Source organism: Dermacentor variabilis, chromosome 1, assembly GCF_050947875.1.
Source record: "Dermacentor variabilis isolate Ectoservices chromosome 1, ASM5094787v1, whole genome shotgun sequence".
NCBI classification, from domain to species: Eukaryota; Metazoa; Arthropoda; class Arachnida; order Ixodida; family Ixodidae; genus Dermacentor; species Dermacentor variabilis.
In genome coordinates this window covers 159547771-159572837 of record NC_134568.1, presented here as the reverse complement: position 1 = coordinate 159572837, position 25067 = coordinate 159547771, and the positions used below count along the sequence as shown (strand labels likewise).

At 42.3% G+C, this 25067-nt stretch overlaps 1 protein-coding gene across 2 annotated transcripts in view; it reads left to right on the top strand.

Annotated features, from left to right (window-relative positions):
* The first annotated feature begins 413 nt into the window (after positions 1-413).
* PIG-U (phosphatidylinositol glycan anchor biosynthesis class U) overlaps positions 414-25067 on the top strand; it is a 57702-nt gene continuing 33048 nt past the window's right edge. Inside the window, exons 1-6 of one of the 2 annotated variants that reach the window (XM_075698474.1) lie at positions 414-606; positions 1103-1167; positions 1254-1328; positions 18298-18360; positions 21022-21119; positions 21205-21305. In XM_075698474.1, the coding sequence (XP_075554589.1) occupies positions 474-606; positions 1103-1167; positions 1254-1328; positions 18298-18360; positions 21022-21119; positions 21205-21305 (535 nt within the window). In that variant the 5' untranslated portion in view covers positions 414-473. Of the gene's footprint in view, positions 607-1102; positions 1168-1253; positions 1329-14014; positions 16765-18297; positions 18361-21021; positions 21120-21204; positions 21306-25067 lie in introns of those variants that run through there. The other variant, XM_075698481.1, reaches the window with a different exon arrangement.

The window sequence follows — 25067 nt, the reverse complement described above, 5'->3', positions numbered from 1 at the left end:
GCAGACGAAACCAGCATGCTTTCGAAAATGTTTTACCGCCGTAGTATTCGAACGCCAACGGCCAGGAAACACATCGATACCAATAGGCTGTCGGCTGTCGGTGGTTAATCAAGTACAAAAACCTTGATGCTATGACTAAAAAGCAGCTTCAACAATAAAATTAAAAAAAATCAACTGCCTATTTGCCTGAGGTAAAAAAACATCCTTAGACACCTCGATTGTTCATGTCAATGGTTTGTGTAAATTAAAAAATTCAGCATGTTTAGCGCCCCTAGCAGAGAAAGCACAAATTAAAGTATTCAACCAAATTACAGTAGCTCCACTTGCGCGCTTACGCTGAAACGCGCCTCGATTGATTTTTCGCCCTCTGTGGCCATTTGTTGAACTTGAGAGTGTGCGGGGCCGGTAGGGCCTCTCAGTTTCCTTCCTCCATGCTCTATGGTCTGGACTGGAGCAGTCTGGAGTAAACAATCATGTCGTGTGGTTCGGGTGGGCTGGTCTTGGTTCTGGGGTTTATTTTACGCTTAGGGCTTATTTATACACCTCTGGCGCGCCCAGTGTCCGACAGAGTCGAAGTGTCAACGCCTATGAACTCTTGGAGGCGTGGTAAGAATAGATTGTACCTCAGCGTGTACACTTTCGCGTTACCGGCGTTTGGTATTGCTCATTTGTGTGTCGCATGTGATGTGCCAGATTTTTGCTGCCGCTGGGAAGGCACCTGCGACTTTTATTTCAACAACGTAGCAATACTATGGTATCGATGTATCTATAGCTTGTCGAATTAATGTTCGTGCACTAGTTATAGAATATGTCTGGAACAAAATTTCGCTGCATATATAGGCAGAAACCTTGTTCAACTAGGCGAACATGTTTAGAAGCAAAAAGTGTAACATGCTTGTGTGACGCCTACACCTAGTTTCACATTTCATTTCTAAGGCAATGCTTGACCAAACTTAAACAAGGTATGACGCGGTACTTCAGCTCGCGATGCAACAGTGCAAGGGGAAGCTTGGTGACGGCCTTCGGAGGTCGGTGTGTGACTCCGTGTGTGAGAAACCTTTCAAAAAAATTTACGGTCTTTCATTTTTCCATTGCAATGTAGTCACTGAAGGACTCTACCTCCATCGCATGCAACTGTCGCCCTATGATGGAGATATTTTCCATGAGGTAAGTTCATTCACGTTGTGAACCTGCAAATACCGACAACCCCCGCTACCCTTTGTGAAACTAATGCGTTGGCCTTACATTTGCAGCCTCCTTTGAGCTTACTGGTGTATGACTACGTCACGAAGGCTATTGATGAGCAATGGATACCGCTTTTGTTTATTGTAAGTTGCGTGTTTTCTTGTTCTCTGTGTTGGCGCGAGTACACAACCACAGTGCAGCAAAAAAGTTTCGGATTCCGCATGAGCTTTTGTAACATTTGTAACAAACGCTTGTAAACAAAAGACCGTGTCACTGTGGTGCTATGCTATTGCGGAATAGTTTTTCCCATTCTTAGTCTTTCATTTTCTCTTGCACTGTCAGTTTTCAAAAGAGTTAAAGGGCCCCTGCAAAAACTTTTAACGATACCAATTTTGCACTACTTCTATTCCCATTACATGGGGAAATCGCAAAAGCAACAATGGAAATCGATACACTCACATACACACAAATTTTGGCAGCTTCCAATCTTGCATTTCACTCTCCCAGTAATGTTTCTCAGTGCAGGAAATCGCAGCATCACTTTCCAGATGGGTAAGGGAAGTTAGTGTGCCATGGTTGCTAAATCTGATCAGCATGCAAAATATCCGGCGCCAACAGCCTGCTTTCAAGCATGAGCAGGTGTCACTGAAAGGCTGTTGTGTTGGAGTGAGACCTTGGGCTTAGCTTTTTCTCCCATGTACATGAGTGTCAGCAGTGACCATGCAATGTTGGTGGTGTAATAATAGTTGGAAACATCATTGTGACAATTTTCGGCAGTCAAACAGTGTACCTGGAGGTGATTGAGTAGAGTGTGCACACTGCAGGAAAAATTGCTCTGCTCTGGAGCTCTTCAGATGTCCCAAGAGAAAGTGCTAACTGGAACTGGTCTAGGTGCAGCACACCTGTTTCTGCTTGCCCAATGAATGACCTAGTAAGAGAAACTTCAGGCTGTTTGCCCAGAGGTAGTCATGATATAAGTAGAAATGATAGCTCACTCTGTGTGACCTTTAGTAAAATTTGTTTTATTGTTTTTTTAGTGCACATCCTAATGAAGGTGGCTGGAAAATATAACCATGTTCTTTTTGTCCAGTATTCATGATACCACACAAGATAAACTGCACAATATATTCTTATCCAACCTTGATAGCCTATATGACAACTCACACTTGCTTCCCATGCACAGAATTGCCACAGTGGGGCAGTTGTACACAAGTAGTTTTCTTAGGCACATTGTTTTAGAGCCCATTTGAATGAGTGTTGCTGTACTTAAGGTGCGCACTTGGGGACTTGATGGTGAGCAGTCCGTGAAGCCCCCTGTTCGCTGTGTTTTCAGCCACCCCTACCCATTCTACAAAGAATTTGCGGGTGATGTCATTCAGATGAGCAATCTGATTGCTCTCCGATGTGACATCATTGGGACTGCCTGAAGCATGTCACTCTGTTAAGCTTATCTAAATAACATATGTACGCATGTTATTTAGGTACCTATAAAAATACAAAAGTGCAATAATTGTAGACGTTTCTTCAAGACATTGGAATACTTCCAGATGAGAATGTATATTGTCTGCTACAGCTTTTGTCTGTGTGCATGTAATTGTGTGCATTTGCGAGAAGAGTGCAATAAAGAGTTTCTTCCAAAGAGCTGGGCTTTGTGGAAGCTTCATGAGGCTGCACGCAGTAAGGCGATTGGTGACAAAGGTTAACCATAGCATCACGTAGTAGTGACTGTGAACAATGCAGTGGCAAATCTGTGAATGACGAAACTAACTTTTATTGGGCAAACTTGGGCCCATAAAAGCAGGTTACACTCAAAGCACAGTGATAGCGGCGAACACGGGCGACGATCATCGAAATCTGATCTGCGGAACAAGCGCATCCGCTTTTATACTTGAGCCATTGAAGGTTCCAGAATAATAGCTGGGGCCCGCGTGTCTTCTAGAAAGTTCTACACAATTCGCGTCGCGCATGCAAGCAATCAGATTACACAAGGTTTAGTGACAAGAGACAATGAATAGACCCTCAATAACATTCAAGGAACTTTCGATATGTGCAGGCGCATCCAGTGCTGAGCGATAACATTTCTTAGACGGTGAAACGCGGTCACCCAATAAAGATAAAGAAGTACACATGTCAATAGTATAGTGGTGATGGCAGCCGATGGGATATGAGGAGTTCTTGCCTGAAAGGGCCCCTCACCAGGTTTGGCCATTTTAAACAGACACGTGCAGTGTATACATCATTTGCTGACCATCATGCCTGCAAATTATGGCTGGACTGTGCGCCATGAAAACAGCTGAAATTTCAAACCCAACGCTGCATTCCCTCCCTCTAGAGGAAGCTGCACCTCCAGCCAGAGATTCAAGGTCACACACACAAATGCGATGACGTAAAACACACTAATCGCTACTTCACTCACCATGACATGTGACTTCAGTTAATCATCCAATATGGAAGGCGCAACACCACCACTGTAGATGCGCTGCGCAGCATAAAAGTAAGAAAAGAAGAAAAAGTTGCAGTTTCACCCGAATGGCGAAGCATTGATGGCGATAACGAAGTATTACCCGAGTCATGAAACGGCCACCTCAGTTTCATATCGAGCTAGTGCCCGCCACAAGAGGCGTAACTGTGCATGAGAGCGCATGTGAACGCCAGGGTTGTGTGTGGGGCAGCCTCTGTATTCTAGCTTTCTAAACTTCTGCAACCGTCGCTTTACTTTCATGTAACTACTTTTAATGTTCCGTATGTATCAATAACTGCCTGAGCATGTCTTCTGCCATGGAATGAGTGCCCAGGGGAAAAAATAGCCGATCAAAACATGCAGCTTGCTGCGGTCTGTCAAAAAAATATATATATTCTTGGATATTACATGCCAAAACCACAATATGACTACGAGGCACTTCATAATGGAGGACTTTGGATAAATTTTGCCCACCTGGGGTTCTTTAACGTGCACCTAAATATAAATAAACGAGTGTTTATGCATGTTGCCCCCATCAAAATGTGGCCGCCGTGGCCGGGTGGTCTTAGTCCCGATTTCTTTCTCAGAGCCGTCTGTCGGAATGCATCGATATGTTCCGCTTTTTAATGTTTGGCTGAAATTAAACACTGCACATTCATAACAAAGTGCCAGTGGTGCCACTTGTAAACAGAGACAAACATCTGGACTTTTGCACCCCCACTCACCCGTAAATAAACGTGAACTCTTGGTTGCGCATAGCGCCTGGTTGTTCGCTGAGCAAAGCTGTTCACTTTCTGTTAAACCGTGAGCAGTATTTTATCAGGAGATCAAAACAATGAAATCATAATTGCAAGGGCTGCTTCCGTCATAATGACTTCATTTAGTGACAAAGAAAACGAAACTGAGCTGCTCCATGTGCTTCATATTTCTCGGCAAAGCAATGCTTTTTCTGAACAAGATTTAAGTAGGATTAAGATGTAAGACAAACCTCACAACTAATTGTCATCGGTGGAAATTTTAATATAGGATTAAGGCAAATGTGAAGTGTTCGGACCTGTACAGTTGAAACTGCAGTGTAATTAGGCAATTGTCTTAGCAAGCAGTCATTTAGAAGAATCGGGAAGCCCTGCACTTATTCACGTTGCTTGTGGTTTTGACGCAAAAACGACGAGACTAGGTATTTTGTTTCTTAATGCACAATTATCTGTAAGAGGTTAAAATAGTCTAATTACTGGTCCTGATCTTTTTGTCATGGTCGAAAAAAAAATACAGTTCTATAATTCACTAAAAAAATAACACATGTTGGCGCAAGAACATAATACAAGCACAATCGTTTATTTATTATGTAAAATAAGTGACATACAGAGAACGAAAAAAGGCGTCCGGATATGAATGTTCCACCAGTCACTGTGCAAGAAGTTTATGAAAAGCATAACACTGATGTCAGAAGTACAGTTAAACCTCGATATAACGAAGTCTGTAAACTTGGCAACTTGCTTTGTTGTATCGGAATTTCGTTCTATTGAAATTCAACCTTTTATGCAAATAAGCACAGTTGCCGATCGATTTTTCTTGCACGGAAAAAGGCTGCAGAATTTTCCGAATTATCGAGCAATGGAAAAAGCAAATTTGAATGAGGAAACAATTCATTTTGATATATTTGGGAGTCGACGACAAACGATATAGTTTCATGCCATGTATGTAGACGATAGCTTATAGGTGGTATAAATGAACTCTTTCCGTACCGCACCCATTGAGCATCGTTAGCCCACTAACGATGCTTTGAAACATGGCTTCCGAGACCCCCCGCACCGTTCATGGACACACTGCAATATCGGTCGTGAAGGAGAACTATATTTTTGTTTTCTAAGCAGTTCGATTTTTTTCCCGCCAGGTGGTAATTTATGAACGCGCTCCAAAGTTTCAGGATCATCAAAGCAGAAAGCAAAAATGGTTGCCTCCTGGAACGGCGCATTTGCGCTTTGAAAGATAGCGGATCTCGTGATTTCACTGCGGCTGCGGCTGATGTTATTGATGGATCGAGCATCAGTGAGTCTGAGCATGCTTATTTTCGTCGGACTTTGACTCTGAGAGCAACAACTATGCAAACAAGCCCGGAACATCGGCAGCGGCAGCCTGGCATGCCCAACTGTAGTGCTTGCAGTTAAATATTTGTAGCGGAATACCTGTTCACTTAAAATCTTTGATTTTTTAGGAGATGGGTGCCTATTAGACGGCAATACATTTTGTATATCTCATAATTTTTGTTGCATATTTTTCTTAGTAGATACAAGCATGTCTTTACAAACTTTGTTCAATTTTATCCCACAATCTTGATTCTAGCAATTTATATCTTTTTTATGACATCAATCTCATTAATAAAACTAATATGCATGAAAAGTGCATTCATTGTGCTTTTGTTTATGTATTACATAAAATATTGAGTGCAGTAGTTTCTTCAGAAGAAATATCGGGCCTAGCCTACAAAAAACCTATTTTCCCTGTGGTAGGGAAAGAGTTAAGCGAAGCCAGCCACACTTCCACGTGCACTTCGCCGCCACGGCTGATAGCGTTGCCCGCACTAGGACGACGCTATTGGGAAGAGTGCCGGTGGTGGTGAGCAAATGCTTCGTCTGCCTCTCTCTCCAACGGGTCACCCAAACTCTGAGATTATGGCAACCTCCAATACTAAATGTGCGGCAAGACAGCTTACATGGTGCCACGCCATCTCGGCGGCACGTCCACTGTTTGCACATGCGGCAGATTACCTCTAAAGCAGGATGTGGGGCTGTGCAAGCGCTCAACCACGCTTACAGCCATGCACAGCCACAGCCGAGAGGGGCGCCAACTTACCCCCCACTCTGCCCCCTTATGCGTACTTGATCGCACTACCGCAAGCTGGCTCCTGTCCCCGTCTTTCCCCTTGGATGTGCGGGACGGGAAGGTGGCACTTGTGAAGCCACCATCTTTCTTGCCTCACCCTCACACACTTTCACTTGCACCTAAAGCACACAGTGCAGGGGAGGGGGGTGGGGCGATAGGATCTTATTGCACTTGGACTTCAAATCAAAATTTTATTTCATCTCTCAAGAGAGAAAGGGGGTGGCAAGGAAAAGCTGCATTACTGCAGCTTGGCTAAACCCAGTCCCCTATGGTACAATTCGACAGTGTGCAGCAGTAGTATGGGTACATAACAACATAAGTTTAGGCACTTTACAGGAAATGTGAAGAAAAAAAGAAATAACATGGACGTACAGGCAGTAATTTTTCTTTTCTTGTGCAGAACAAAAAAAAAAAATGAAGTACATACGAAATAATTTCAGAAAATAAGCTGTGACAATGCAGCTAAAAAGAAAATGAAAACAACATTGAATACATCAGACGCATCAAACTTGACATACATAGACGACATACGCATATGTGCATACATACATATATAGATTCACTAATACTAATGTATACTAATACCAATATACGTACTAATATGTATACAATTATCACATACAAGTATAGGAATCGCACAGCGGGATTTTGCTAGAGGAAATAAGTGAAAAAAGAATGAGGAGAGACAGTATCCGGGTTTAATCCACTTGTAGTTAGGGTGTTTAGTAGATCAGCTATGTGGTAGGATACAGATTGCTGTCCATAATTAGTACGACAAAAGCTTGTTAACCAAATGTCGACATGTCTCGTGTTATAGGGAATTTCGCAACGATTCAGGTTAAACAAATTTACATAATCAACATTTCCTGTTCTCAACATTGTTCTGTACAGGCATGCTAGACGAAATGAATAAATGAATTCAACCGGCATTATTTTGTATTCGTAAATATATTTAGACGTGTGTTCTTTGGAGGAAAGATTAGCTACAGCACGAATTGCGCGTTTTTGACATAATTTTAGTTTAGCGATGTTTTGTTTTGATGTTAGTTGCCCAGACTAGGTGACAATAATTTAGTGTAGAAAGAAAAAGTGAGTTTTATACAGTTTGTTTCACAGTGGTAGGCAAGACATGTCGGTGTTATGTAACAGTCCCGTTATTCTGTTTAGCTTTCCGCAAAAAGATTCCACATGTTTATTCCAAAGCAGATTTTCTGAAAATATAACTCCTGGTGTTTTAACGTCGTTTAAAATTTTAATTTCCTCACTTTTTAAGTACAACCTGTCTTCAAGATCTAGGGCCTTATGCTTTCGGTGAAACATGATCGCTTGTGTTTTTTTAGCATTAATTCTTAAATAGTTTCTATCACACCAGTTTGCGATATCCTGGAGCACAATGTTTGCATAATTGACGAGAGTGTCCGGATTTGTGCCCCTGAAAAAAATGGTGGTATCGTCTGCATAGCCTATCTATTTGATATTTTCAGTGGTCGAAAAAAGATCAGTCACGTAAACAATGAAAAGAAGTGGTCCGAGAATGCTCCCTTGTGGCACACCATGTGGGATAGGTTTTATTTTTGAGTTTGAATGATTATGGCAAACGTACTGAGACCAATGTTGCAGATACGAAGACAAAAGCTTGTTTGCGTGACCACATTCTCCGTGTTGTTCAAGCTTAGCTAAAAGTGTAATATGATAAACAGTATCGAATGAATTCGTGAAATCTCAATATATACCTAAGACCAGTTTTTTTGCATCAAACGCTGTAGCTATAAATTCTTTTTGTGTTAGTAAAGCCAATTCCGTTGATTTGCCTTTGAGAAAACCATACTGTGATGTCGAGATGAGCAAGCGTTTGTCTAAGAAACCGTACAATTGCTTGTGTAGGATTTTTCCTGAGCCCTTCGAAAAGACAGGCAAAATGGAAATTGTCCTAAAATTATTTGGGTCGTTTTTATTTCCACCTTTGTGAATTGCTACCACTTTTGCAATCTGCATCTCCTTTGGAAAGCAGCTCTTTTCTAAGCATAAGTTGTAGGTTTCAACTAAAATGGGCGCAATTATGTCTATAACGAATTTGGTTGGTCTAACTTGCACATCATTTACATCACGTGATTTGGAATTTTTTAGACTGTAAAACTTATTTTTAACTTCATTCTCACTTGTGGGAAAAAACACCGTACTACCAGAAAATTGTGCTGTTTTATGAATCGAGGGTATGCTTGTTCTGTTGCAACTTGTAGGCTCTCCAACAGCTATGAAATGATCATTCAAAACATTTGAAAGATCTGCGCGGACAACGCGGTTGTTCACAAGCATGCTGTTAACTTTAGAAACATCGGTCTGTTTTATGAGACTGTTTAGTCGCTTCCAGAACAGAGCAGAGTCGGTCACCACATCGTTAAAATAGGCTTGGTAATACTCTTTTTTCGCAGCATTTAGTTTAGCGTTGAGCTTATTTCTAAACCCCTTGAAGGCTTTAAGTTTGTCAATGTCTTTAGTTTTCACAAATTCCCAGTACATGCGGTTTTTCAAATTTATCTGCTTGTAAAGGGAAGTGTTTATCCAAGGTTTTCGAGATTTCTCACATTTTCTGATTACGATATCTGGAAAATGTTTTATATATAGCTTTAACATCCACAATGAATGCTTCGTACATGCTATCTGCGTTGGTACACGACCAACTCGGCCAACTTCGCGACGGCTTCAAATGGCTCATAGTCTGCAGGGACGCCCTTAATTTCAATGTTGTTTGTTCGAGAATAGCGTTCGAGGTCTTCGATTCAGTTCAAGAGCTTGGTGGCTAGTCTTCAGTGACTTAATTTCTTTCATCAGTTCTTTGACCTCCCTCTGACATTCAGCCACTGTATCACAGGTATTGCTACAATACTGAACATTTTTCTTAAGCGCTTTGAATTCAGCAAGAACTTTCTTTCTGAAATTTATCAACTCTTGTAGTGAACTGTCGAGGTCATCTGTATCCTCGCGCTTTACCTTCGGGGGCGGCAATTCTTAAAAGGGAAGCTGGTAACACACCTGAAAACTGGTAACACTTTGCAATGCAAAAAAAAATGGGCGTGAAAAACACGTACAGAAAACTTTGCTTACCTGCAAACAGCAGGAAAGTCAATACGCGTGACGGTGTCGCACCGCTGCCAAACTAAGCGTCTCCAGCTGTAGCAAGGTCCTTTTATAATTGATCCAGGTGGGGGTGATGTCGGTGCATGCTCGGTAGCAGGTCCAGGCTGATAGCAGTCGGCGATGACAATTTCTTTCTTGGTAGATTAGGATCCGCCCCTTGACAGTGCAGTCTTGTCCAGTGCTGAAACCAAGCTTGCAGTGCAGCCTCCAGCCACCGTGTAGACAAGCTGCAAAAAAGCAGGAAAGTCAGTACGCGTGACTGTGTCGCACCACTGCCGAACTTCGCAACATGATGCAGCTCCACTTCAGTGGTGAATCTTGTCACACCTCAAGCGATTTGAGAGGTACGTTTGCAAGCAGCTGCCTGTAATTCAATCATTTGACCATCTGTGTCTGCGGAAATTTCGATTTATTGTCTTGGCATTCCTTTGCGGCAGCAGTGAAATTTCGGTATATTGAAATCTCATGCAAACGCACTTAGTTATATTGAAGTTCTAAATGCATGGTGTTCTATGGACAAGAGGTTATGTAAAGTTAAATACTTTGTTATATCGAGAATTTAGTTGTAGTGAAATTCATTATATCGAGGTTTAACTGTTTAAAAAAAGAACATCAAAACATGGGAGATATGCATTGGGGTGGAAGAAACACCAGCAAATGAATGGCAATAAATACAGAATGCACAATTGATTGTTTCTATACACACAAGAAAGCATAAAGCCTAAGAATTTCATAACACATGGCAAATCAATGCTTCAGTCAATCAGTTTATTATTATTAGGCATTGTTACAATTACAAAGAAAATGTAATACAGGAGGAGGTCCCAATGTAAAAACTGTCAGGGGGACTTCCTGTTTTAACATGGATAAAAATGTAGAGTATACGATTAGCAACGAAGGTAAAAACAGCGGGAAAATACAAATCAACATATTAGAAGTAATTAATCAAACAGCTGGTAGTTGAAGATTACACAGAAATGAGCAAGACTAATTCTATATTGAAATACACATGAAAATACAAGCATTACAGTAATTGAATAGGAATACAATGATTATATAACATCAACAGTCTGCAATCCAACAAAGGAACAAAATGAATTTATATATTGCTAATAATCTAGGAGATAAACCAAGAAAAACAAGGAAACATGACTGCACAGTAATGGATGTGTATGTATATATTGTTACACATATAAAACTATTTGCAATACATTTATAATGAGGGAACGTTCGTGGAAACGAAAGAGAGCCCAGCCAGGATGCGTTCACTTTTAATCGTCTTCAGCACTGTTGTTGCTCTCTTCTTCGCCTCATCATAACAGAGCCCCCGGCAGAAAAAGAACCATCCCGGTGCATCAAACGGGTCCGTCTGGAAGAGCATTGTAAGGTTTTAGCCGTGCAACATCAACAGGTGACGTCAGGTGAGGTGAAACCAGATGACATGGTAGAGCTGACGGGGATGATCTCATAGGTGACATCGGTCACTTGACGTAAGACGTGGTAAGGGCCTTTGTAGCAAGGAAGGAATTTTTTTAGCAAGGAAGGACGGGAAGGGGACCAAAAGGAGCACAAGGGAACCTGGTGAAAAGTGTACATCATGGTGCCGCTGATTGTAAATGAGCTTTTGATTTTCTTGTGATACCAACAGACAAGTACCGGCAAGCTGCCTCGCATGGTCGGCACGGACAATGGTGTTGCGGACATACTCGTTCCTTGAGGCATTAGCAGAGGGAAGTGAAGCGTAACAACAGGTAAAACGGTAAATAACCGGCAGTTTTGTGGCGGAAAGAATTGTAAGCGAACGTAACGTAGTGTAGTGCAATGCAGTGGCGTAGCCAGAAATTTCATTCGGGGGGGGGGGGGTCTCACATTCCAAGCTCGGCCTGTTCATCATAGAATTTGTCTAGGAATCAAATACATCAAAGATAACTAACTGCATTTCCATTGCCAAAGATGCTGCAAACGAATCCTTGAGCGCTATGCACTGTCAAGACATGTAAAATATGTATTTTTGCATAAAGGAATATATTAGTATGCCCAAAAAATCGTGCCAGAAATAACTGATATCAATGCTTTCACCTTTTTTGTCTATTTAAAAGAAAATATCACACGAAATGTGGAATATATTAGTTCGAAACCAGCAAAGGAGTGCATGCCGCTCATATAAAAAACGTCAAGCCATGAAATGAGCAAATTGAGGACAAATACTTTAATGAAATTTTGTAATTCAAGAACCTTCTTTACATTTTTCTACATATGCAACGACCAGGGAAAAATCTCAATAGAGCTGTCCTTCGTTCCAATGTATTGTGCAGGAGCAGCTGTCAGCGGTCGTGTATTGTGAGTAATTGCACCAAAATTATAGTCGCAACGGAGAGCATATATAAAAAGCAGGAGCTCTGCAAAATATACATTGGAAATGTGACGATGCATTGAAATATACAAATGCGAAGATACAGTTTGATAAAGGGCAAAAAAGTGTTCCTGAAAACAGTTCATTGCACGTATACACAAAAGCTCGCAGCAAGATATTTATATACACGTATCAGTCTCCAATAAATCTACGTATCTACACAAAAGTCACTGTATATAATGCATCAAACAAGGGAAATAAGCATGTTGCACAATCACAGATCACAGAATCCTGAGCTCCCCCTCCTCATTCCTCCATTCTCCCTGATGCATCGTGTGCGACGAAAGGCGGCGCACTTCTTCCCCACTTTTCTCCCTTGTGCACACAAGACTGATCCACCATCGTCAGCTCACCTATCTCCCCTCCCCCTACGCTTTCACTCCCATGTACAGCTTGCGGCGCGTGGTGATGACGTTATCACCCTTCAGGTTTTATCAATAAGCGCTCAAAGGTGCACCGACCAAGATAACTGAAATTTTAATGACGTTTCGGTTCCCCATATAAGAGCTTTGTCCACAATGAAACCGATAACAGAGATACAACGTATTTAAGCACGTTTCAGTACGTGACGCAAGCAGCGAGTGTACACTGTCAGAAGTGTCCCGTCATGCCTATTCAGCGTGCGCTGTAGTCTGTATGTGCAAGGATTCTCGATGCAGGCATGCGCAGACTTCTTTTCCTTGGCCAGCACGCGTGCACTTGCCCAGTAAACATTGTGGCCTGTAGATTTCATATGTTCAGCAAGGGCACTCGAGGCCACATGCCGTTTCTTGACGTCATACTAGTGCTGTTTGACACGTTTCTTGAAGTAACCTGTCTGGCCAATATACTTGTAATCACAGTTCTCGCACGTTATGGCATAGACAACACCTAGGAAATTTCCTTGTGGCAATTTGTCTTTTATGTTTACTAAAACGTTCCTTTGTTTGCAGGTTGGCACATGCGCAATTTTGACGTCGTACCTATGCATTATACGAGCGATGGTCTGACTTGTGTCAGGGACATATGGAATTGCAGTTCACTTCTTCGGAGACGATGTAGAATGCTGTCTTCCTGGGAGTGACACTCCTTTCTTTGCCGAGGAGAAAAAGGACGGAGGGTAGCCACAGGTTCTTAAATCTACCCAGATGCTCCCAATATCACAGATGCTCCCAATATCACAGTGCAGTCCTCCTGTCTTGTGCAAATGATTTTCGCTCTCTGGAACAGCGTAGCAGGAACAGAACTTCTGTGTGAAAGCGAATGTACCGACTTGAAATGCAGGTACCGGCCTGTACTTGTGGGCTTTCTGTAGACGTTGAAAGGAAGGGCAGAGTCACCGCGCTTGACAATAACATCAACAAATGGTAGACAACCGTATACTTCTTGCTCGACAGTAAACTGAATCGCCTGTTCCACGCTGTTAAGATGAGCAGTGAAGCCAGCGAGAGTATCCTTGTGAATTGCGCAGAAGAAATCATCTACATATCCCAAGAAAACCTTTGGAGAAGGGGTAAAAGATGGAAACTCCTGACGTCCTCCATGACCAGATTCGCAGCAGAAACTGATATTGATGCACCCATGGCCGTAGCATGCGTTTGCAGGTAAAAATTCTGTTGTAAGACGAAGTATATAATCGACAAACAGAACTTAAAGAGACGGGACAGGTCCGAAATGTCAATCGGAGACCTATCGGGCAGCGACCCGTCAACTTCGAGGGCGGCGATACAGACCTTTAGAGCCAGTTCTACTGGAACGCTTGTGAATAGTGACTTAACTTGAAGTGAGACCATGACGTCATCATGAGCAGAAACAACATGCCGTACCTGTTAAATAAAGTCGCCAGAATTGCCTACTTGAACGCCGCTTTTTCCAGCAAATGGCGACATGATCCGGTGTAAGGAACCAGAAAGCTTGTGCAGAGGTGAGTGAGTGTATTTGACAATGGGCTGCATAAGAACACCTTGCTTGTTTTTCTTTGGTAGGCCATGAAGTGCAGGAGCTTATCAGTTGCGACAAAGTAGCTGGTAATAGAGTGACTTATGCTGGGGCGGGGCCAAATGGAAGTCGTCAGCTAGAAGCTTATGAAAGTTTATTTGCAGTTTTCCTGTTGGATCGTGCGTCAGGTGACTACAGGTATTGGCTTCACTAACCAGTGCCAGCATTTTTTTGGTGTAGTCACCACTATCAAGCAAAACAGCTGCGTTTCCTTTGTCAGCCGGAAGAATTACGATGTCAGGATTACTCCGAAGCCAGTCGATAGCCTCATGTTCCTCTAGGGACAACGCGGAGTTTGAAGAAGGGTTTGGAGCCTAGAAGGCACGTTAACAACACGCGTGCGAGCTTCGTCACGTCTATTGGCATCGACTTGACTTAGAGCCTTTATCAAGAGCACAAATCAGCTACTTCGTATCTCGTGTGGGCCCTGTTCTGAAGTTTAGACCAAGGCTCAGAACAGTGTTCCCCTTTGTCAGGTTTATAGGAAGAAAGATTGTGTACAGCCTCTCTTGGTAAACTTCGGGACGTACCGTTTCACGATGGTCGCAGCCTTTCCAGCTTGGCGAGGTGCACGACGTCGTTATTTCGTGTTCTCACGCTTGCTTGAAAGTTAGCGTGTAGCGGAATTGAAGCAAATTCAGCAGGGCACAGGAACTCTAGTCAGCGACGGGCATAGAAGGTATCATTTTCCAGCATATGAATCTTAGCATTGCACTCCTATATTCTTGCTTGTATTAGTAGTCGTCGTTCAGCCCTTGAAATCACGCAGTCTTTTTGCGTTTATGAAACATGTATTTTTCCGGCCACATGAGCATCCGTCAAACTTTCGATTTCAGCTCTTGGAGTTTACACGGAACACTACAGCGGCGACAGGAATGCGCCTGAAGTGTCCATATAATTGCTATCGCAGTAATATAATAAGAGTATCAGAGTCCCGTAGCCCATCACTTTCCGGAAAAGAAGAAGTAACAGAATCGAACTTTCACCCTGCAACAATTCGCTGCGCCGCAACAATGTCTTTCTTTTTGTGGGGCGTGGGCACTGAAGTAAAAAAAACCCTCAAAGGAAAACATGTTGGCCACAATCGAATGCCTACTTTGGGCACCTAATGTGGTTACCGAAGGAATATCGAAGAAAACGAGAGACGCTTGGTCCACAGAGAGCCATACGCATACTGCTCGGTATCCTACACCGACGAGGCAAAAGACGTTCTGGAGAGGTTGCAATAACATCAAAGTGAAGGTGATGGAGCAGCAGCAGAAAGCGATCATCAGATCGGATACACTCGGCATCAGAATAGTAACATACCTGCATGAAGAAAAGCAGCGATTAAACATGGTGCTGGTGCCGCTGCAGCCTAGCCCACTGAAGAGTCGATCCACGCGCTGACCATTTATACACCGTCGGCTGTTGACGTCACAGACCGAGAGTTGTCGATGATTGGCTGATCAAAGGACAGGACATCGGGGTGACTGGCATGCTGTAGCTTGAAGAGGGACGTGCCGAGGCAATCGCATATGGAAGCGATAGAGCAGTTCCTGGGCAAGCACTCGGTGACATCCACATGCTCGACCGCAAAGGGAGCCAAGTCAGCCGAAGCAGTTCCAAGCCATGTGATGCCGCAAAGAGGGGGTACAGCAAGGAAGCCGAAGAACTGCATGAACAAGCAGCATATAAACGTGGTGCCGGTGGCGCTGCAGCCTAGCCCACTCTAGTCGTCACAGGTCGCTGTGCCGCTCGCTGCTCTTGCACGTATTCCGCAAGCAGCTCTTCTATTTCGGCAAAGCGGCCCTGCTTCAGTCTACTGAAACCATTCTTTGTTGCTTTGCTGGCGAAAATATTCTTCTGTTTGTGCCAGTCCGGCGTGCAAGTTTCGGGAACTCCGAACGCCCGTGATGTGGCCCGACTTCCGTCCGTCTCCATGTACATGATAACATTGCTTTTAAATGTGGCATCATGGTGGACTCGACGTGTCTTCGCAGTTGGCGCTTCCATGCTGATTGAATAAACGCAGAAAACGAGAAGATAGCCGGTGGACTAGGTTACACCAGCGCCTGGTTATACGTACAACATCGAGGTATGCACATGGAGGAAGCTACGGCAGCTAGGCTGAAAACGCGTGCGAGGCGACCATTTTTCGAATGCCGATGGCGATATGGTAACGCAGATTTAGGGTCGTACTCGATTCTAACGTGCATGCAATTTTTGGACCCGTTTTATCGGGGAAAAAGTGCACGTTAGATTCGAGTAAATACGGTATGTGCCCCCCTCCCCCTTTTTTGTGATGCTTCGCTGATCGTACATGTCTGTACGTTCCCATTCTCTGTCCGTTTTCAATCTTTTTTTTCTTTCTTTTCTCCCCCCCCCACTTTTCTTTTTGTATTGCTTCGCTGATCTTAATGTCTTAGAAACGAGCCCAATCTTCAGTCTTAATCTATTTCACATTGTTTGTTGCAACGAGAATCGAAGATGCACGTGCAAGGCTGGTTCCGACACCGAGTGTAAACACATCGCTGCGTTGGGGTTCACGGTCGATGCAGAGCACACAGAGTCGTGTACCAGGAACAACCAGAGCTAAGAAGCGTGAGGAAGGCAAATACACTTTAAAGGAAAAAGGCTGAGCAGTTGAGAGAACGGCAAAATGATGACTACAAATCCGCATGTTCACCTTCACTGTCCAAGCTCTGGAGCAGTTACAACTGTGCAGGTGAAGACACAATTTATATGGAACCTCAATCTTTTGCGAGTGAACGGCTGCTTTATTTATGTTATATCACAACTAGACAAAAGCAAAACATGTCGAAAACGTATGTACTATGTCCTGCAGACTGCACATATCGAAGCTTTCCACCATTCTATCCTGTTAGTCACGATGAAAACTGACGGAATTCAATGGTTCCACCAGCTTCTGTCATGTATTTAGTGTTTATGCAAGCAAAAGTGCAGCATATTTGTTCGGATTTGGTTCCACGGGGCATTTCGGCAACATAAAACAGCAGGGTGTATGGAACATAATCAACCAACCTACGAGGTGATCATTTTTAAGTTTTACAGAAGATTTAAAAATTGCCTGTGGCAGGTAGCATAATTGTTCTTGAGCTGGATTGCTTGTAGCAGTGTATATTACTCGCACAACAAATTGAAATGTATAACTGAATAATTAAGAAAGAATATACTAATTATCTTTGTAATTAATGACTTGCAAACTTTTACTTAATTAATTAGCTACACATTGCGATTTACAAATTGTAGCCAGTGAGTTTGCGTGGCATATCCACTTAGAACAAATTTCGAGGGTGACGCAAGTTTTGAGATATGTGCCATCAAACTAGCGGTAAAAATTCACTGTTCCACTTACTTTTTAAGGAAAACGCTCTTTTATGCATAGGAGCACAAAAGTAGCTGGGACACTCATGTATTTCATCACACACTTTGGGAAATATCTTGAAACTGATGTCATCCTGAAAATTCATTACAAGTTGCCTAGCAAACTCACCAGCTACAGCTTTTAAATGGCAATATGTGCCGTAACATAATTAAAAACGGGATTAGTGTCCTTGTAAATTAGTCAATTATGCATTTAGATTTCTCTTCCGAGTAATGTCTTCCGCTTCGAGTAATTCAGTTCAAGGACTACGACTACGCTATCTGCCACAGGCAATTTTTAAAAATTCTGTAAAACTTAAAAATTGGTCATCTCATATAGCTGGTGGCTATGCCTGTTGCGCCTGGCCATCACATGCCATTACATTCGTGGTGCCGCCGCATGAAGGCGCCACTTTCCAAAAACATCCCGTGCATGGATGCTGCCTATACTCGCGTCACAGAACACACAACGTTGTGCTCAAGAATATAGCCATGGCCACATGGAATAAAAGGAGAGGGGGAACATTGTCGCTTGAGTGTAGTGTAGGGTTTAACCATTTGTAGCTCTTTTAGTATAGTGCGCTGACATGAAATTTTTGTCAAAGCTTTCCATGAAAGATGCTCTGTTATATAGGCGATACTCTTAGGTATGCCAAAAATCTTTTCAGGGACCTCTTCAATCGCTGCTGTTTTAAAATTCTTGCAGTAGAGCACCCCTTGGATACTGCTTTTTGACTTCTAGTGCAGAACCAAAATTTGCAGTGGGGCATAGTGAGCGGTCCTTTAAAGAGTAATCAGCATGTCCAAATTTATAATTTTTATCAGTGTCCCTTAAGGAAAGTATAATTTATATTACTGTGGTCAAATCTTCTAGGCATGTGACTTGGTGACAGCCTTACTTCTGGCAGTTGGTGCAAAGAAGTGTGTCTTATATATGGTAAGTGCATTTTTTTTTAAGCAGACAACCTTGTTAATTACTTTTGTGTGTGGTTAATTTTGGTATTATCTTTAAGGGTTGATAAACAGTCAGTTTTAAATACAAACCAAATATTATACACTAACTATTCATATTTATATGCAGAAATTAACTATTTGAAATTTACTAATATCGACATTAACCAAATATTTCGCAACAAGCAACAGTAACAAAGTATTGTTACTGTTCCCTGTCTGCTAAACAAAGCGTTGAAATTTATCAAAAGAGAAGGGATAAATGTTTTCGAAGCAATGCAGAAACAATGGATAATGCAAGTTTTCTTTTGGGTTTCGTGACAGAAGCCTACGCAACTAATTGTGAGTTTTGCTTGTATTTTGTCATTTAGGTCTTTTTGGCAGTGTAGACCTGTAACATTTCTACATTTTAAGCTTCGAACACTAGGAATTACAATGCAAACTAACCCTGAAGCACAGAAAGCCATTGCGACATATGGCAGACAAAGTGGCCTGTTTCGAGTAGTGTAGAGGGGGTCGATCAGCCCATGTGAGAGCGGCGGAACTGAACATGCACCTGAGCCTGCATAAAGCGGAAGATCCCAGACTGAGATGAAGTGTTTCAGCCAACAGTCTGGGTACCCACATTCCCTTCCCTCCTAATCCCCATCAGCGGCCTAGAGCCGTCCCCTTCCTTAAAATAAAGGCTTTATTCATTCATTCAAGCTGCGACCAGAGATGTTTTGCTTGCAATGGGCTCTTTTACATTTGTATGCAGCACACAAGTCATCCAGCAGGTTGTTGGGTTTTTTTTCCCCACTATGTCTCACCTACTTTCGGTGACCATTTATTTATTGTTTTTTGGAAACCTCCAGAGTTTTAGCAGAGTGTTGTTTGTAGCCCCGCTCCGCTCACATTTCACACATACCGGTGGCTTGGGGGCTCCTTGTATAAATACATGGGAAAGGAGAAATCATTTTTCTCCGCAACCACTGCACCAAATTTGATGAGGTTTGTTGCAATTAAAATAAAAAGTTATAATCTAGTGACTGTTGGTAGTGAATCTGCAATTTAGGCCATCAATTTTTTAATATAGTTGAAAACGAGAAATTTTCAGAAAACGAAACTATGAAGTTTACAATTCTGTAACTCAGCAACAGAAAATGATATGACACTTTTGTAAATTGTATCTATTAGTGCATCTAATGTGCACGAGATTGATGTTTTATATATGGCTCTCAAATAAACCATTAATTTGTGAGAGGGCTTTTGCAAAACCCTTGCAAACAGTGTAACAAATTCATGTAAGATGTAAATTGATAAATCATATTTTACTGCTTTGGATGCTCTAACGGATGCAGTTTACAGAACTGCACTATCTGTTCTTAGTGCAGAGCTGCAAATTTGTAAACATTGGGCTTCCATTTTTTTCAAACTTACCAATTTTTGAAAGCTCCTTTTAGAAATTTTGGGCCCTAAATGAAAGTTCTGCTTCCAACAGTCACTAGAATTTAACATTCTCTCTCAAATGCAACTAATTTCACTGAAATGAGCCCAGTGTTTATCTCATTATCTCATGCATTTTACATGTATTTGAATAGGCGGAATCGAAGTTGGGCCCGAGCTAAAGCTTCCTCTGAACAAACGCGTCTCCCAAAGATGCCAGCTATGCACTCTCAGCTTGCCTGTAAAATGACTAGTAAACCAAGTAGATGCACTCTCATCCTCTGCTCAATCCACTTCATAGCTCAATGTGGGCAGCGTTTTACATTCCCCTGCTGATGTGAGTGTTGTGTGCACACACATTAGCATTCCCTCTAGCATTCTGCCAAGCCGTTGTGTGCACATTGTTAGGATACATTGGGCTGAATATAGTGAACTGTAACTGCTCTTATAGAACTGTCTGTTCTTGGAAAGGTTGTGTGCAACAAGGCTTTAAAGATGCCCTCTGTCCCCGATATTTAGCTCTTTCTTGCACTAGTTGGTGCAAGCGTGGTACCTAAATTTAGTGAAATAAATATTCCTTCTGTAAATATATGCATCTGCATTTGACTATTTGATATTCGATACTTACTATTCGTATTTGGTTCGAATCTGAAGAAGTTGATATTCACCCACCGCTAATCATCTTGTTTGCATTATATTCTGTATACGAGTGATGTAAGTTATGACTGTCTTATTGCAGGGGTTATTTTCCAACTGGTACAAAGTAAAGGTTCTGTGTATATGCTCTGAACATTAATTTATTTTTTTCTTCCTATAACATTTAATAGCTGTTCATTAGATGGTTTTGGGATTCCCTTTGTGTATATGCATGACTAGTTTTGAGGTGTGCGTTGTCTTTAGGGGTGCACAGAAGTCGATATCAAATTACAGGTGCACTCTGCCAGCAAAATCATTTGCCATATTTCTAGTGCTTTTCTTTTTTGGATTGGGGGGCGGGGTGGGGGGGGGTGGTGCAGCTCTGTATCATAGCATACATGTTGTAAGCCCTTTACTATTAGTTTCCAGCATATTTGCAGAGGATTGAGTATGTTTTGCATGAGTATGCACAGAATTGTACACAGTTTTGCAGGATTGGTAAGTAAAACAGCTGTATTTATTGTGTGTAGAACAAGTCTAGATTTTTCTACTCTTTCTCAGTTTGCCTTGGCTTTTGATTTTAAAGGTGGAACAGGAGGCCCAGGCCAAGAAAGCAAAGAGTTCTAGGAATATTACACTCACCATGAATTCAGCAGGTGCAGTCCCAAAACTTGTGCTGGCAGTGTAAGTGCACCTTAGCAACACTGAACCTTTGCATTAAGAAACTAGCTGTTTTATGAAGCTAGCTGACGTATGATTTTGTTTGCAGGTATCTGCTATCTCCATACAGCCTACTAAATTGCATTGGCATGGCAACAACACTGTTTTCCAACCTTCTTGTGGCTTTATTTTTTGCCAGTTTTGTTCATGGTGAGTGCTTTAAACGGGCTGTTTTGGAGGTATAGAGTGCTAATTTCCTGGAATCCTCAAATCTGCCGAGCAATTAATGTTATTATTAAAGTATTCATGGGTATCCTCATGGGATATTTAGTTCAACCTTCCTGCTTTAAAGTAGCTGTTGACTGTACCAGGTGGTTTCACATAACATGAACCAAGCATTAAGGGACACTAAAGGCAAATATTTAAGTCAGTGCACATTGTTAAAATACCCTTCCAGAAAAACTTGCGGCATTTGTTTCCCGCCACTAAACAACTTAGGTGCAAAGAAAATCGCAAGTGAAGGGGCCACGCAATCCAAATCGCTTGCGACAAGCGAGGCAGTGTGACGCAGTACACATCATCACCATCATTTGCCATTGTTCTTGAGCAAAGCAGTGGCTGAGAGCTGACGCTGCACTTTTTGCATGAAATGCAAAGGGTTGGCTAGAAACTGAGCCAAGACAGTGTGGTTAGTTGTGTTGACAAGACCAAAACAAAGCATGCACCTATCATGAACTCAACTTACCAATCATTTTTTGAAGATACATGAATCACCGTGATTCTTGTTGATGTGCCTGGTTATGATACTTTGGCTTGTGGTTGTCATAAATTATAGGACAAAAATGAAAGAAAACAATGTAAGACAATGCGGTCTTCAGTCTTTAGAAGCATTTTTGAGTGCTGCTCGAAGATGCACAGAGGCACAATCATATGGGGATGTTTTATATTTCCTGTAGCCCCCCTTCCCCCCAAAGGGAGAGAGAAAAAAAAACCACATTAAAACGGTAACAGCTGAGAACCTGGGAACAACTTATTCATTTAATGTTTCCGAGCACACTCTCCAACTTGAGACAACTGCACTTGTCTCAAGCTTCTGAAGGTTGCATGAACAGCATAGTAATGCTGCTAGTTGATGTAATTAAGGGAGGAAAGACTAAAAAATTTGCACATGTGCACATATGCGCACATTCCACGCACGTGTGCACCCCCACTAGGGTATCTGCATCTTTGTCAGCAGGCGTTTAGTGTGTTGCAACACCATGGAGCTGAGCACATGGGAGTTGGACCCTCCAGTGTGTAGCTGTGCACGGCTTAGCCGTGCCCGGGGAAAAGAGGGGAACCTGAGGGTTGAGCGGATGCCATGTGTTTGGACCTTTATGGCCTCTCGGCAAAGGCAACACACATCTTTGGCCTCTACTTCACGAAGTTGCCATCCCTGGACTGACGCACCCGAAGTAAATCGGTAATTGCCTTTTCCTGTCCCTCCTCTCCAACCCTTTTCTTACTCTCTTAATTTTACATCTTTCCTATCTTCTATTTGCATCTCCTCACTTCCATATTTCCAGGTGGCAAGGGTTAACCTTATGTGTCATTACCACCCTTGGTTGTACATATTGAGTTATTGTAGAGTTGTTGAACTAGCGTGCACAGAACATAGTCCTGTAGCATCCCCTTGTTGGGCTCCTAGGTGGGTGGCTCGCATCTCTGCTGAACACATGCATATATCTATGGCAGAACTATTTCTTCTATTTTCCAGTCGTCCTCAAAAGAAAGGTGCATCGGTGATCAGAGGCGTAGCAAGTGGGGGGGGCTTACGGGGCTTCAGCCCCCCCCCCCCCTGAAATTTTTTCGTGCTGTGAATGCACCGCCGACCAAAGCAACACCCCCCCCTCCCCCCGCCGGAAATCATTCTGGATTTTGTCTAGAATGGGTCTTTTTCACGCCCAAAAAGTCATTTCACCGCGAACATTGCGAACTCAGGCTGGATTTCGCGCCAAGGCCCATGTACCGGGAGTCACATAATTCATGAACATCGCGGTTGTCGGCTCTTGTGTGCGCAATGGATGCCCAAGATTTTAAACCGCCACCAGAAGGCGGAGCAGTTCAGCGCTGCCTTGACTCATCTGATCCGGTAACAAATGAGGGTGACGACTTCTTTTCTGCACTTGTGATTGGGGACGAATCATGGTGCCACTACTACGAGCCTGAAACACGACGGCAAAGCTTACAGTGGAAACATTCGAATTCACCACGCCCAAAGAAAGCAAATGCCGTCGTTTCCGCCGAGAAGGTGTTGTTTACTTTTTTTTTCGAATGTCGGGGACCATTACCGATAGAATTTGCTAAATCTTGAGAGGCTAACAATTGTTTCCGACATTGTACAACGCTGGAACGGCTGCGTCTCGCAATCAAGAACAAACGACGTGGAAAAAATTGACGAAGGGGGTCATCTTGCTCATCGACAATGGCCGTCCCCACGTCTCTGATATGGTTAATACGAAACCGGCAAAGTTCAAGTGGGAAACGCTGCAGCATCCGCCATACAGCTCAGACCTGTCGCCTTGCGACTTCCACATTATGGGGCAACCGAAAAAACAGCTCAAGGGAACCAGATTCGTGTCGCACGATGACGTGAAAGAGTCAGTTGCAGACTTTTTGAAGCAGCAACCCAAGGAGTTTTATAAGACGGGAATCACGCGACTCGTTAGTCAATAGGACAAATGTCTAAATGCTCATGGAGACTACTTTTAAATGAAGTACCCCGCTTGTCATATATTCGCATTGGCTCACTTTCATTTGCCTCGCCCTCGTATATTTTGCAGATCTCCTGCTTTTTATATGTACTCTTTGTTGCAACTATAATTTCGGTGCAATTACTCACGATACCCGACCGGTGACAGCTTCTCCTGCATAATACGTTGTAACGAATGACAATGTCATTGAGATTTTTCACTGGTTGTTGCATATGTACAAGAATGTGAACAAGCGGTTCTTGAACGACAGTTTCATTAACATATTTGTCCTCAACTTGTTCATTTCATGGCCTTTACATTTTTCATATCAGCTGCATGCACTGCTTTGCTGGTTTCGAACTGATATAGTTGTAAAGTTCGTTTGATATTTTCTTTACTTATTAAGTAGACAAAAAAAATGGAAGCATTGATATCAGTTATCTTGGGCACAATTTTTGGCACATACGAGTATATTCTTTTATGAAAAAATACATATTTTACTTTCTTTGACATTGCGTAGTGTTAAAGAATTCGTTTGCAGCATCTTTGGCAATGGCAGTGCAGTTGTTCATGTATTTGATCCCTTGACAAATTGTTTAAGAGGAAGCTTTAGCTCGGGCCCAACTCCGACGCGGCCTATTCAAATACATGAAAAACGCAGAAACGTTTTTCTGAGATAACCCCTGGATCGCTTTTAATTAAATTTGTTGCATTTGAAAAAGTTAAATTCTAGTGTCTCTTGCAAGTGGAATTTCGATTTAGGGCCTGAATCTTAAGATATGTTGAAAAAATCTAAAATTCTAAAAAAAATATAGAAGCACGACGTTTACAAACTAATAGCTCTGCATCAAGAACAGATATCGCGGCTTTGTAAACGGCATATATTATAACAGTCAAAGCAGACAAACTTGGTGTGTAAATTTGTATCTTACATGAAATGGTTACGTTGTGTACAAGTGTTCTGCAAAAGCCGTATTTCCATATTACTTCATTTTTTTGATTCAAGATTAACAAATCAATTTTGTCCGCTCTAGATGTACTATTAGGTGCTGTTCACAGAATTGTGATATTTTTCATTGTTGAGTTAAAGTTTTAAACTTGATAGTTTCGTTTGCTGAAAATGTGCGATTTTGGCCTATCTTCAATAAAAAATTGACAACCTGAATGAAAAATTCGAAACCAGCCATCACTAGAATTCAAGTTTTTCTTTTAAATGCAACAAACCTCATCAAATTTGGTG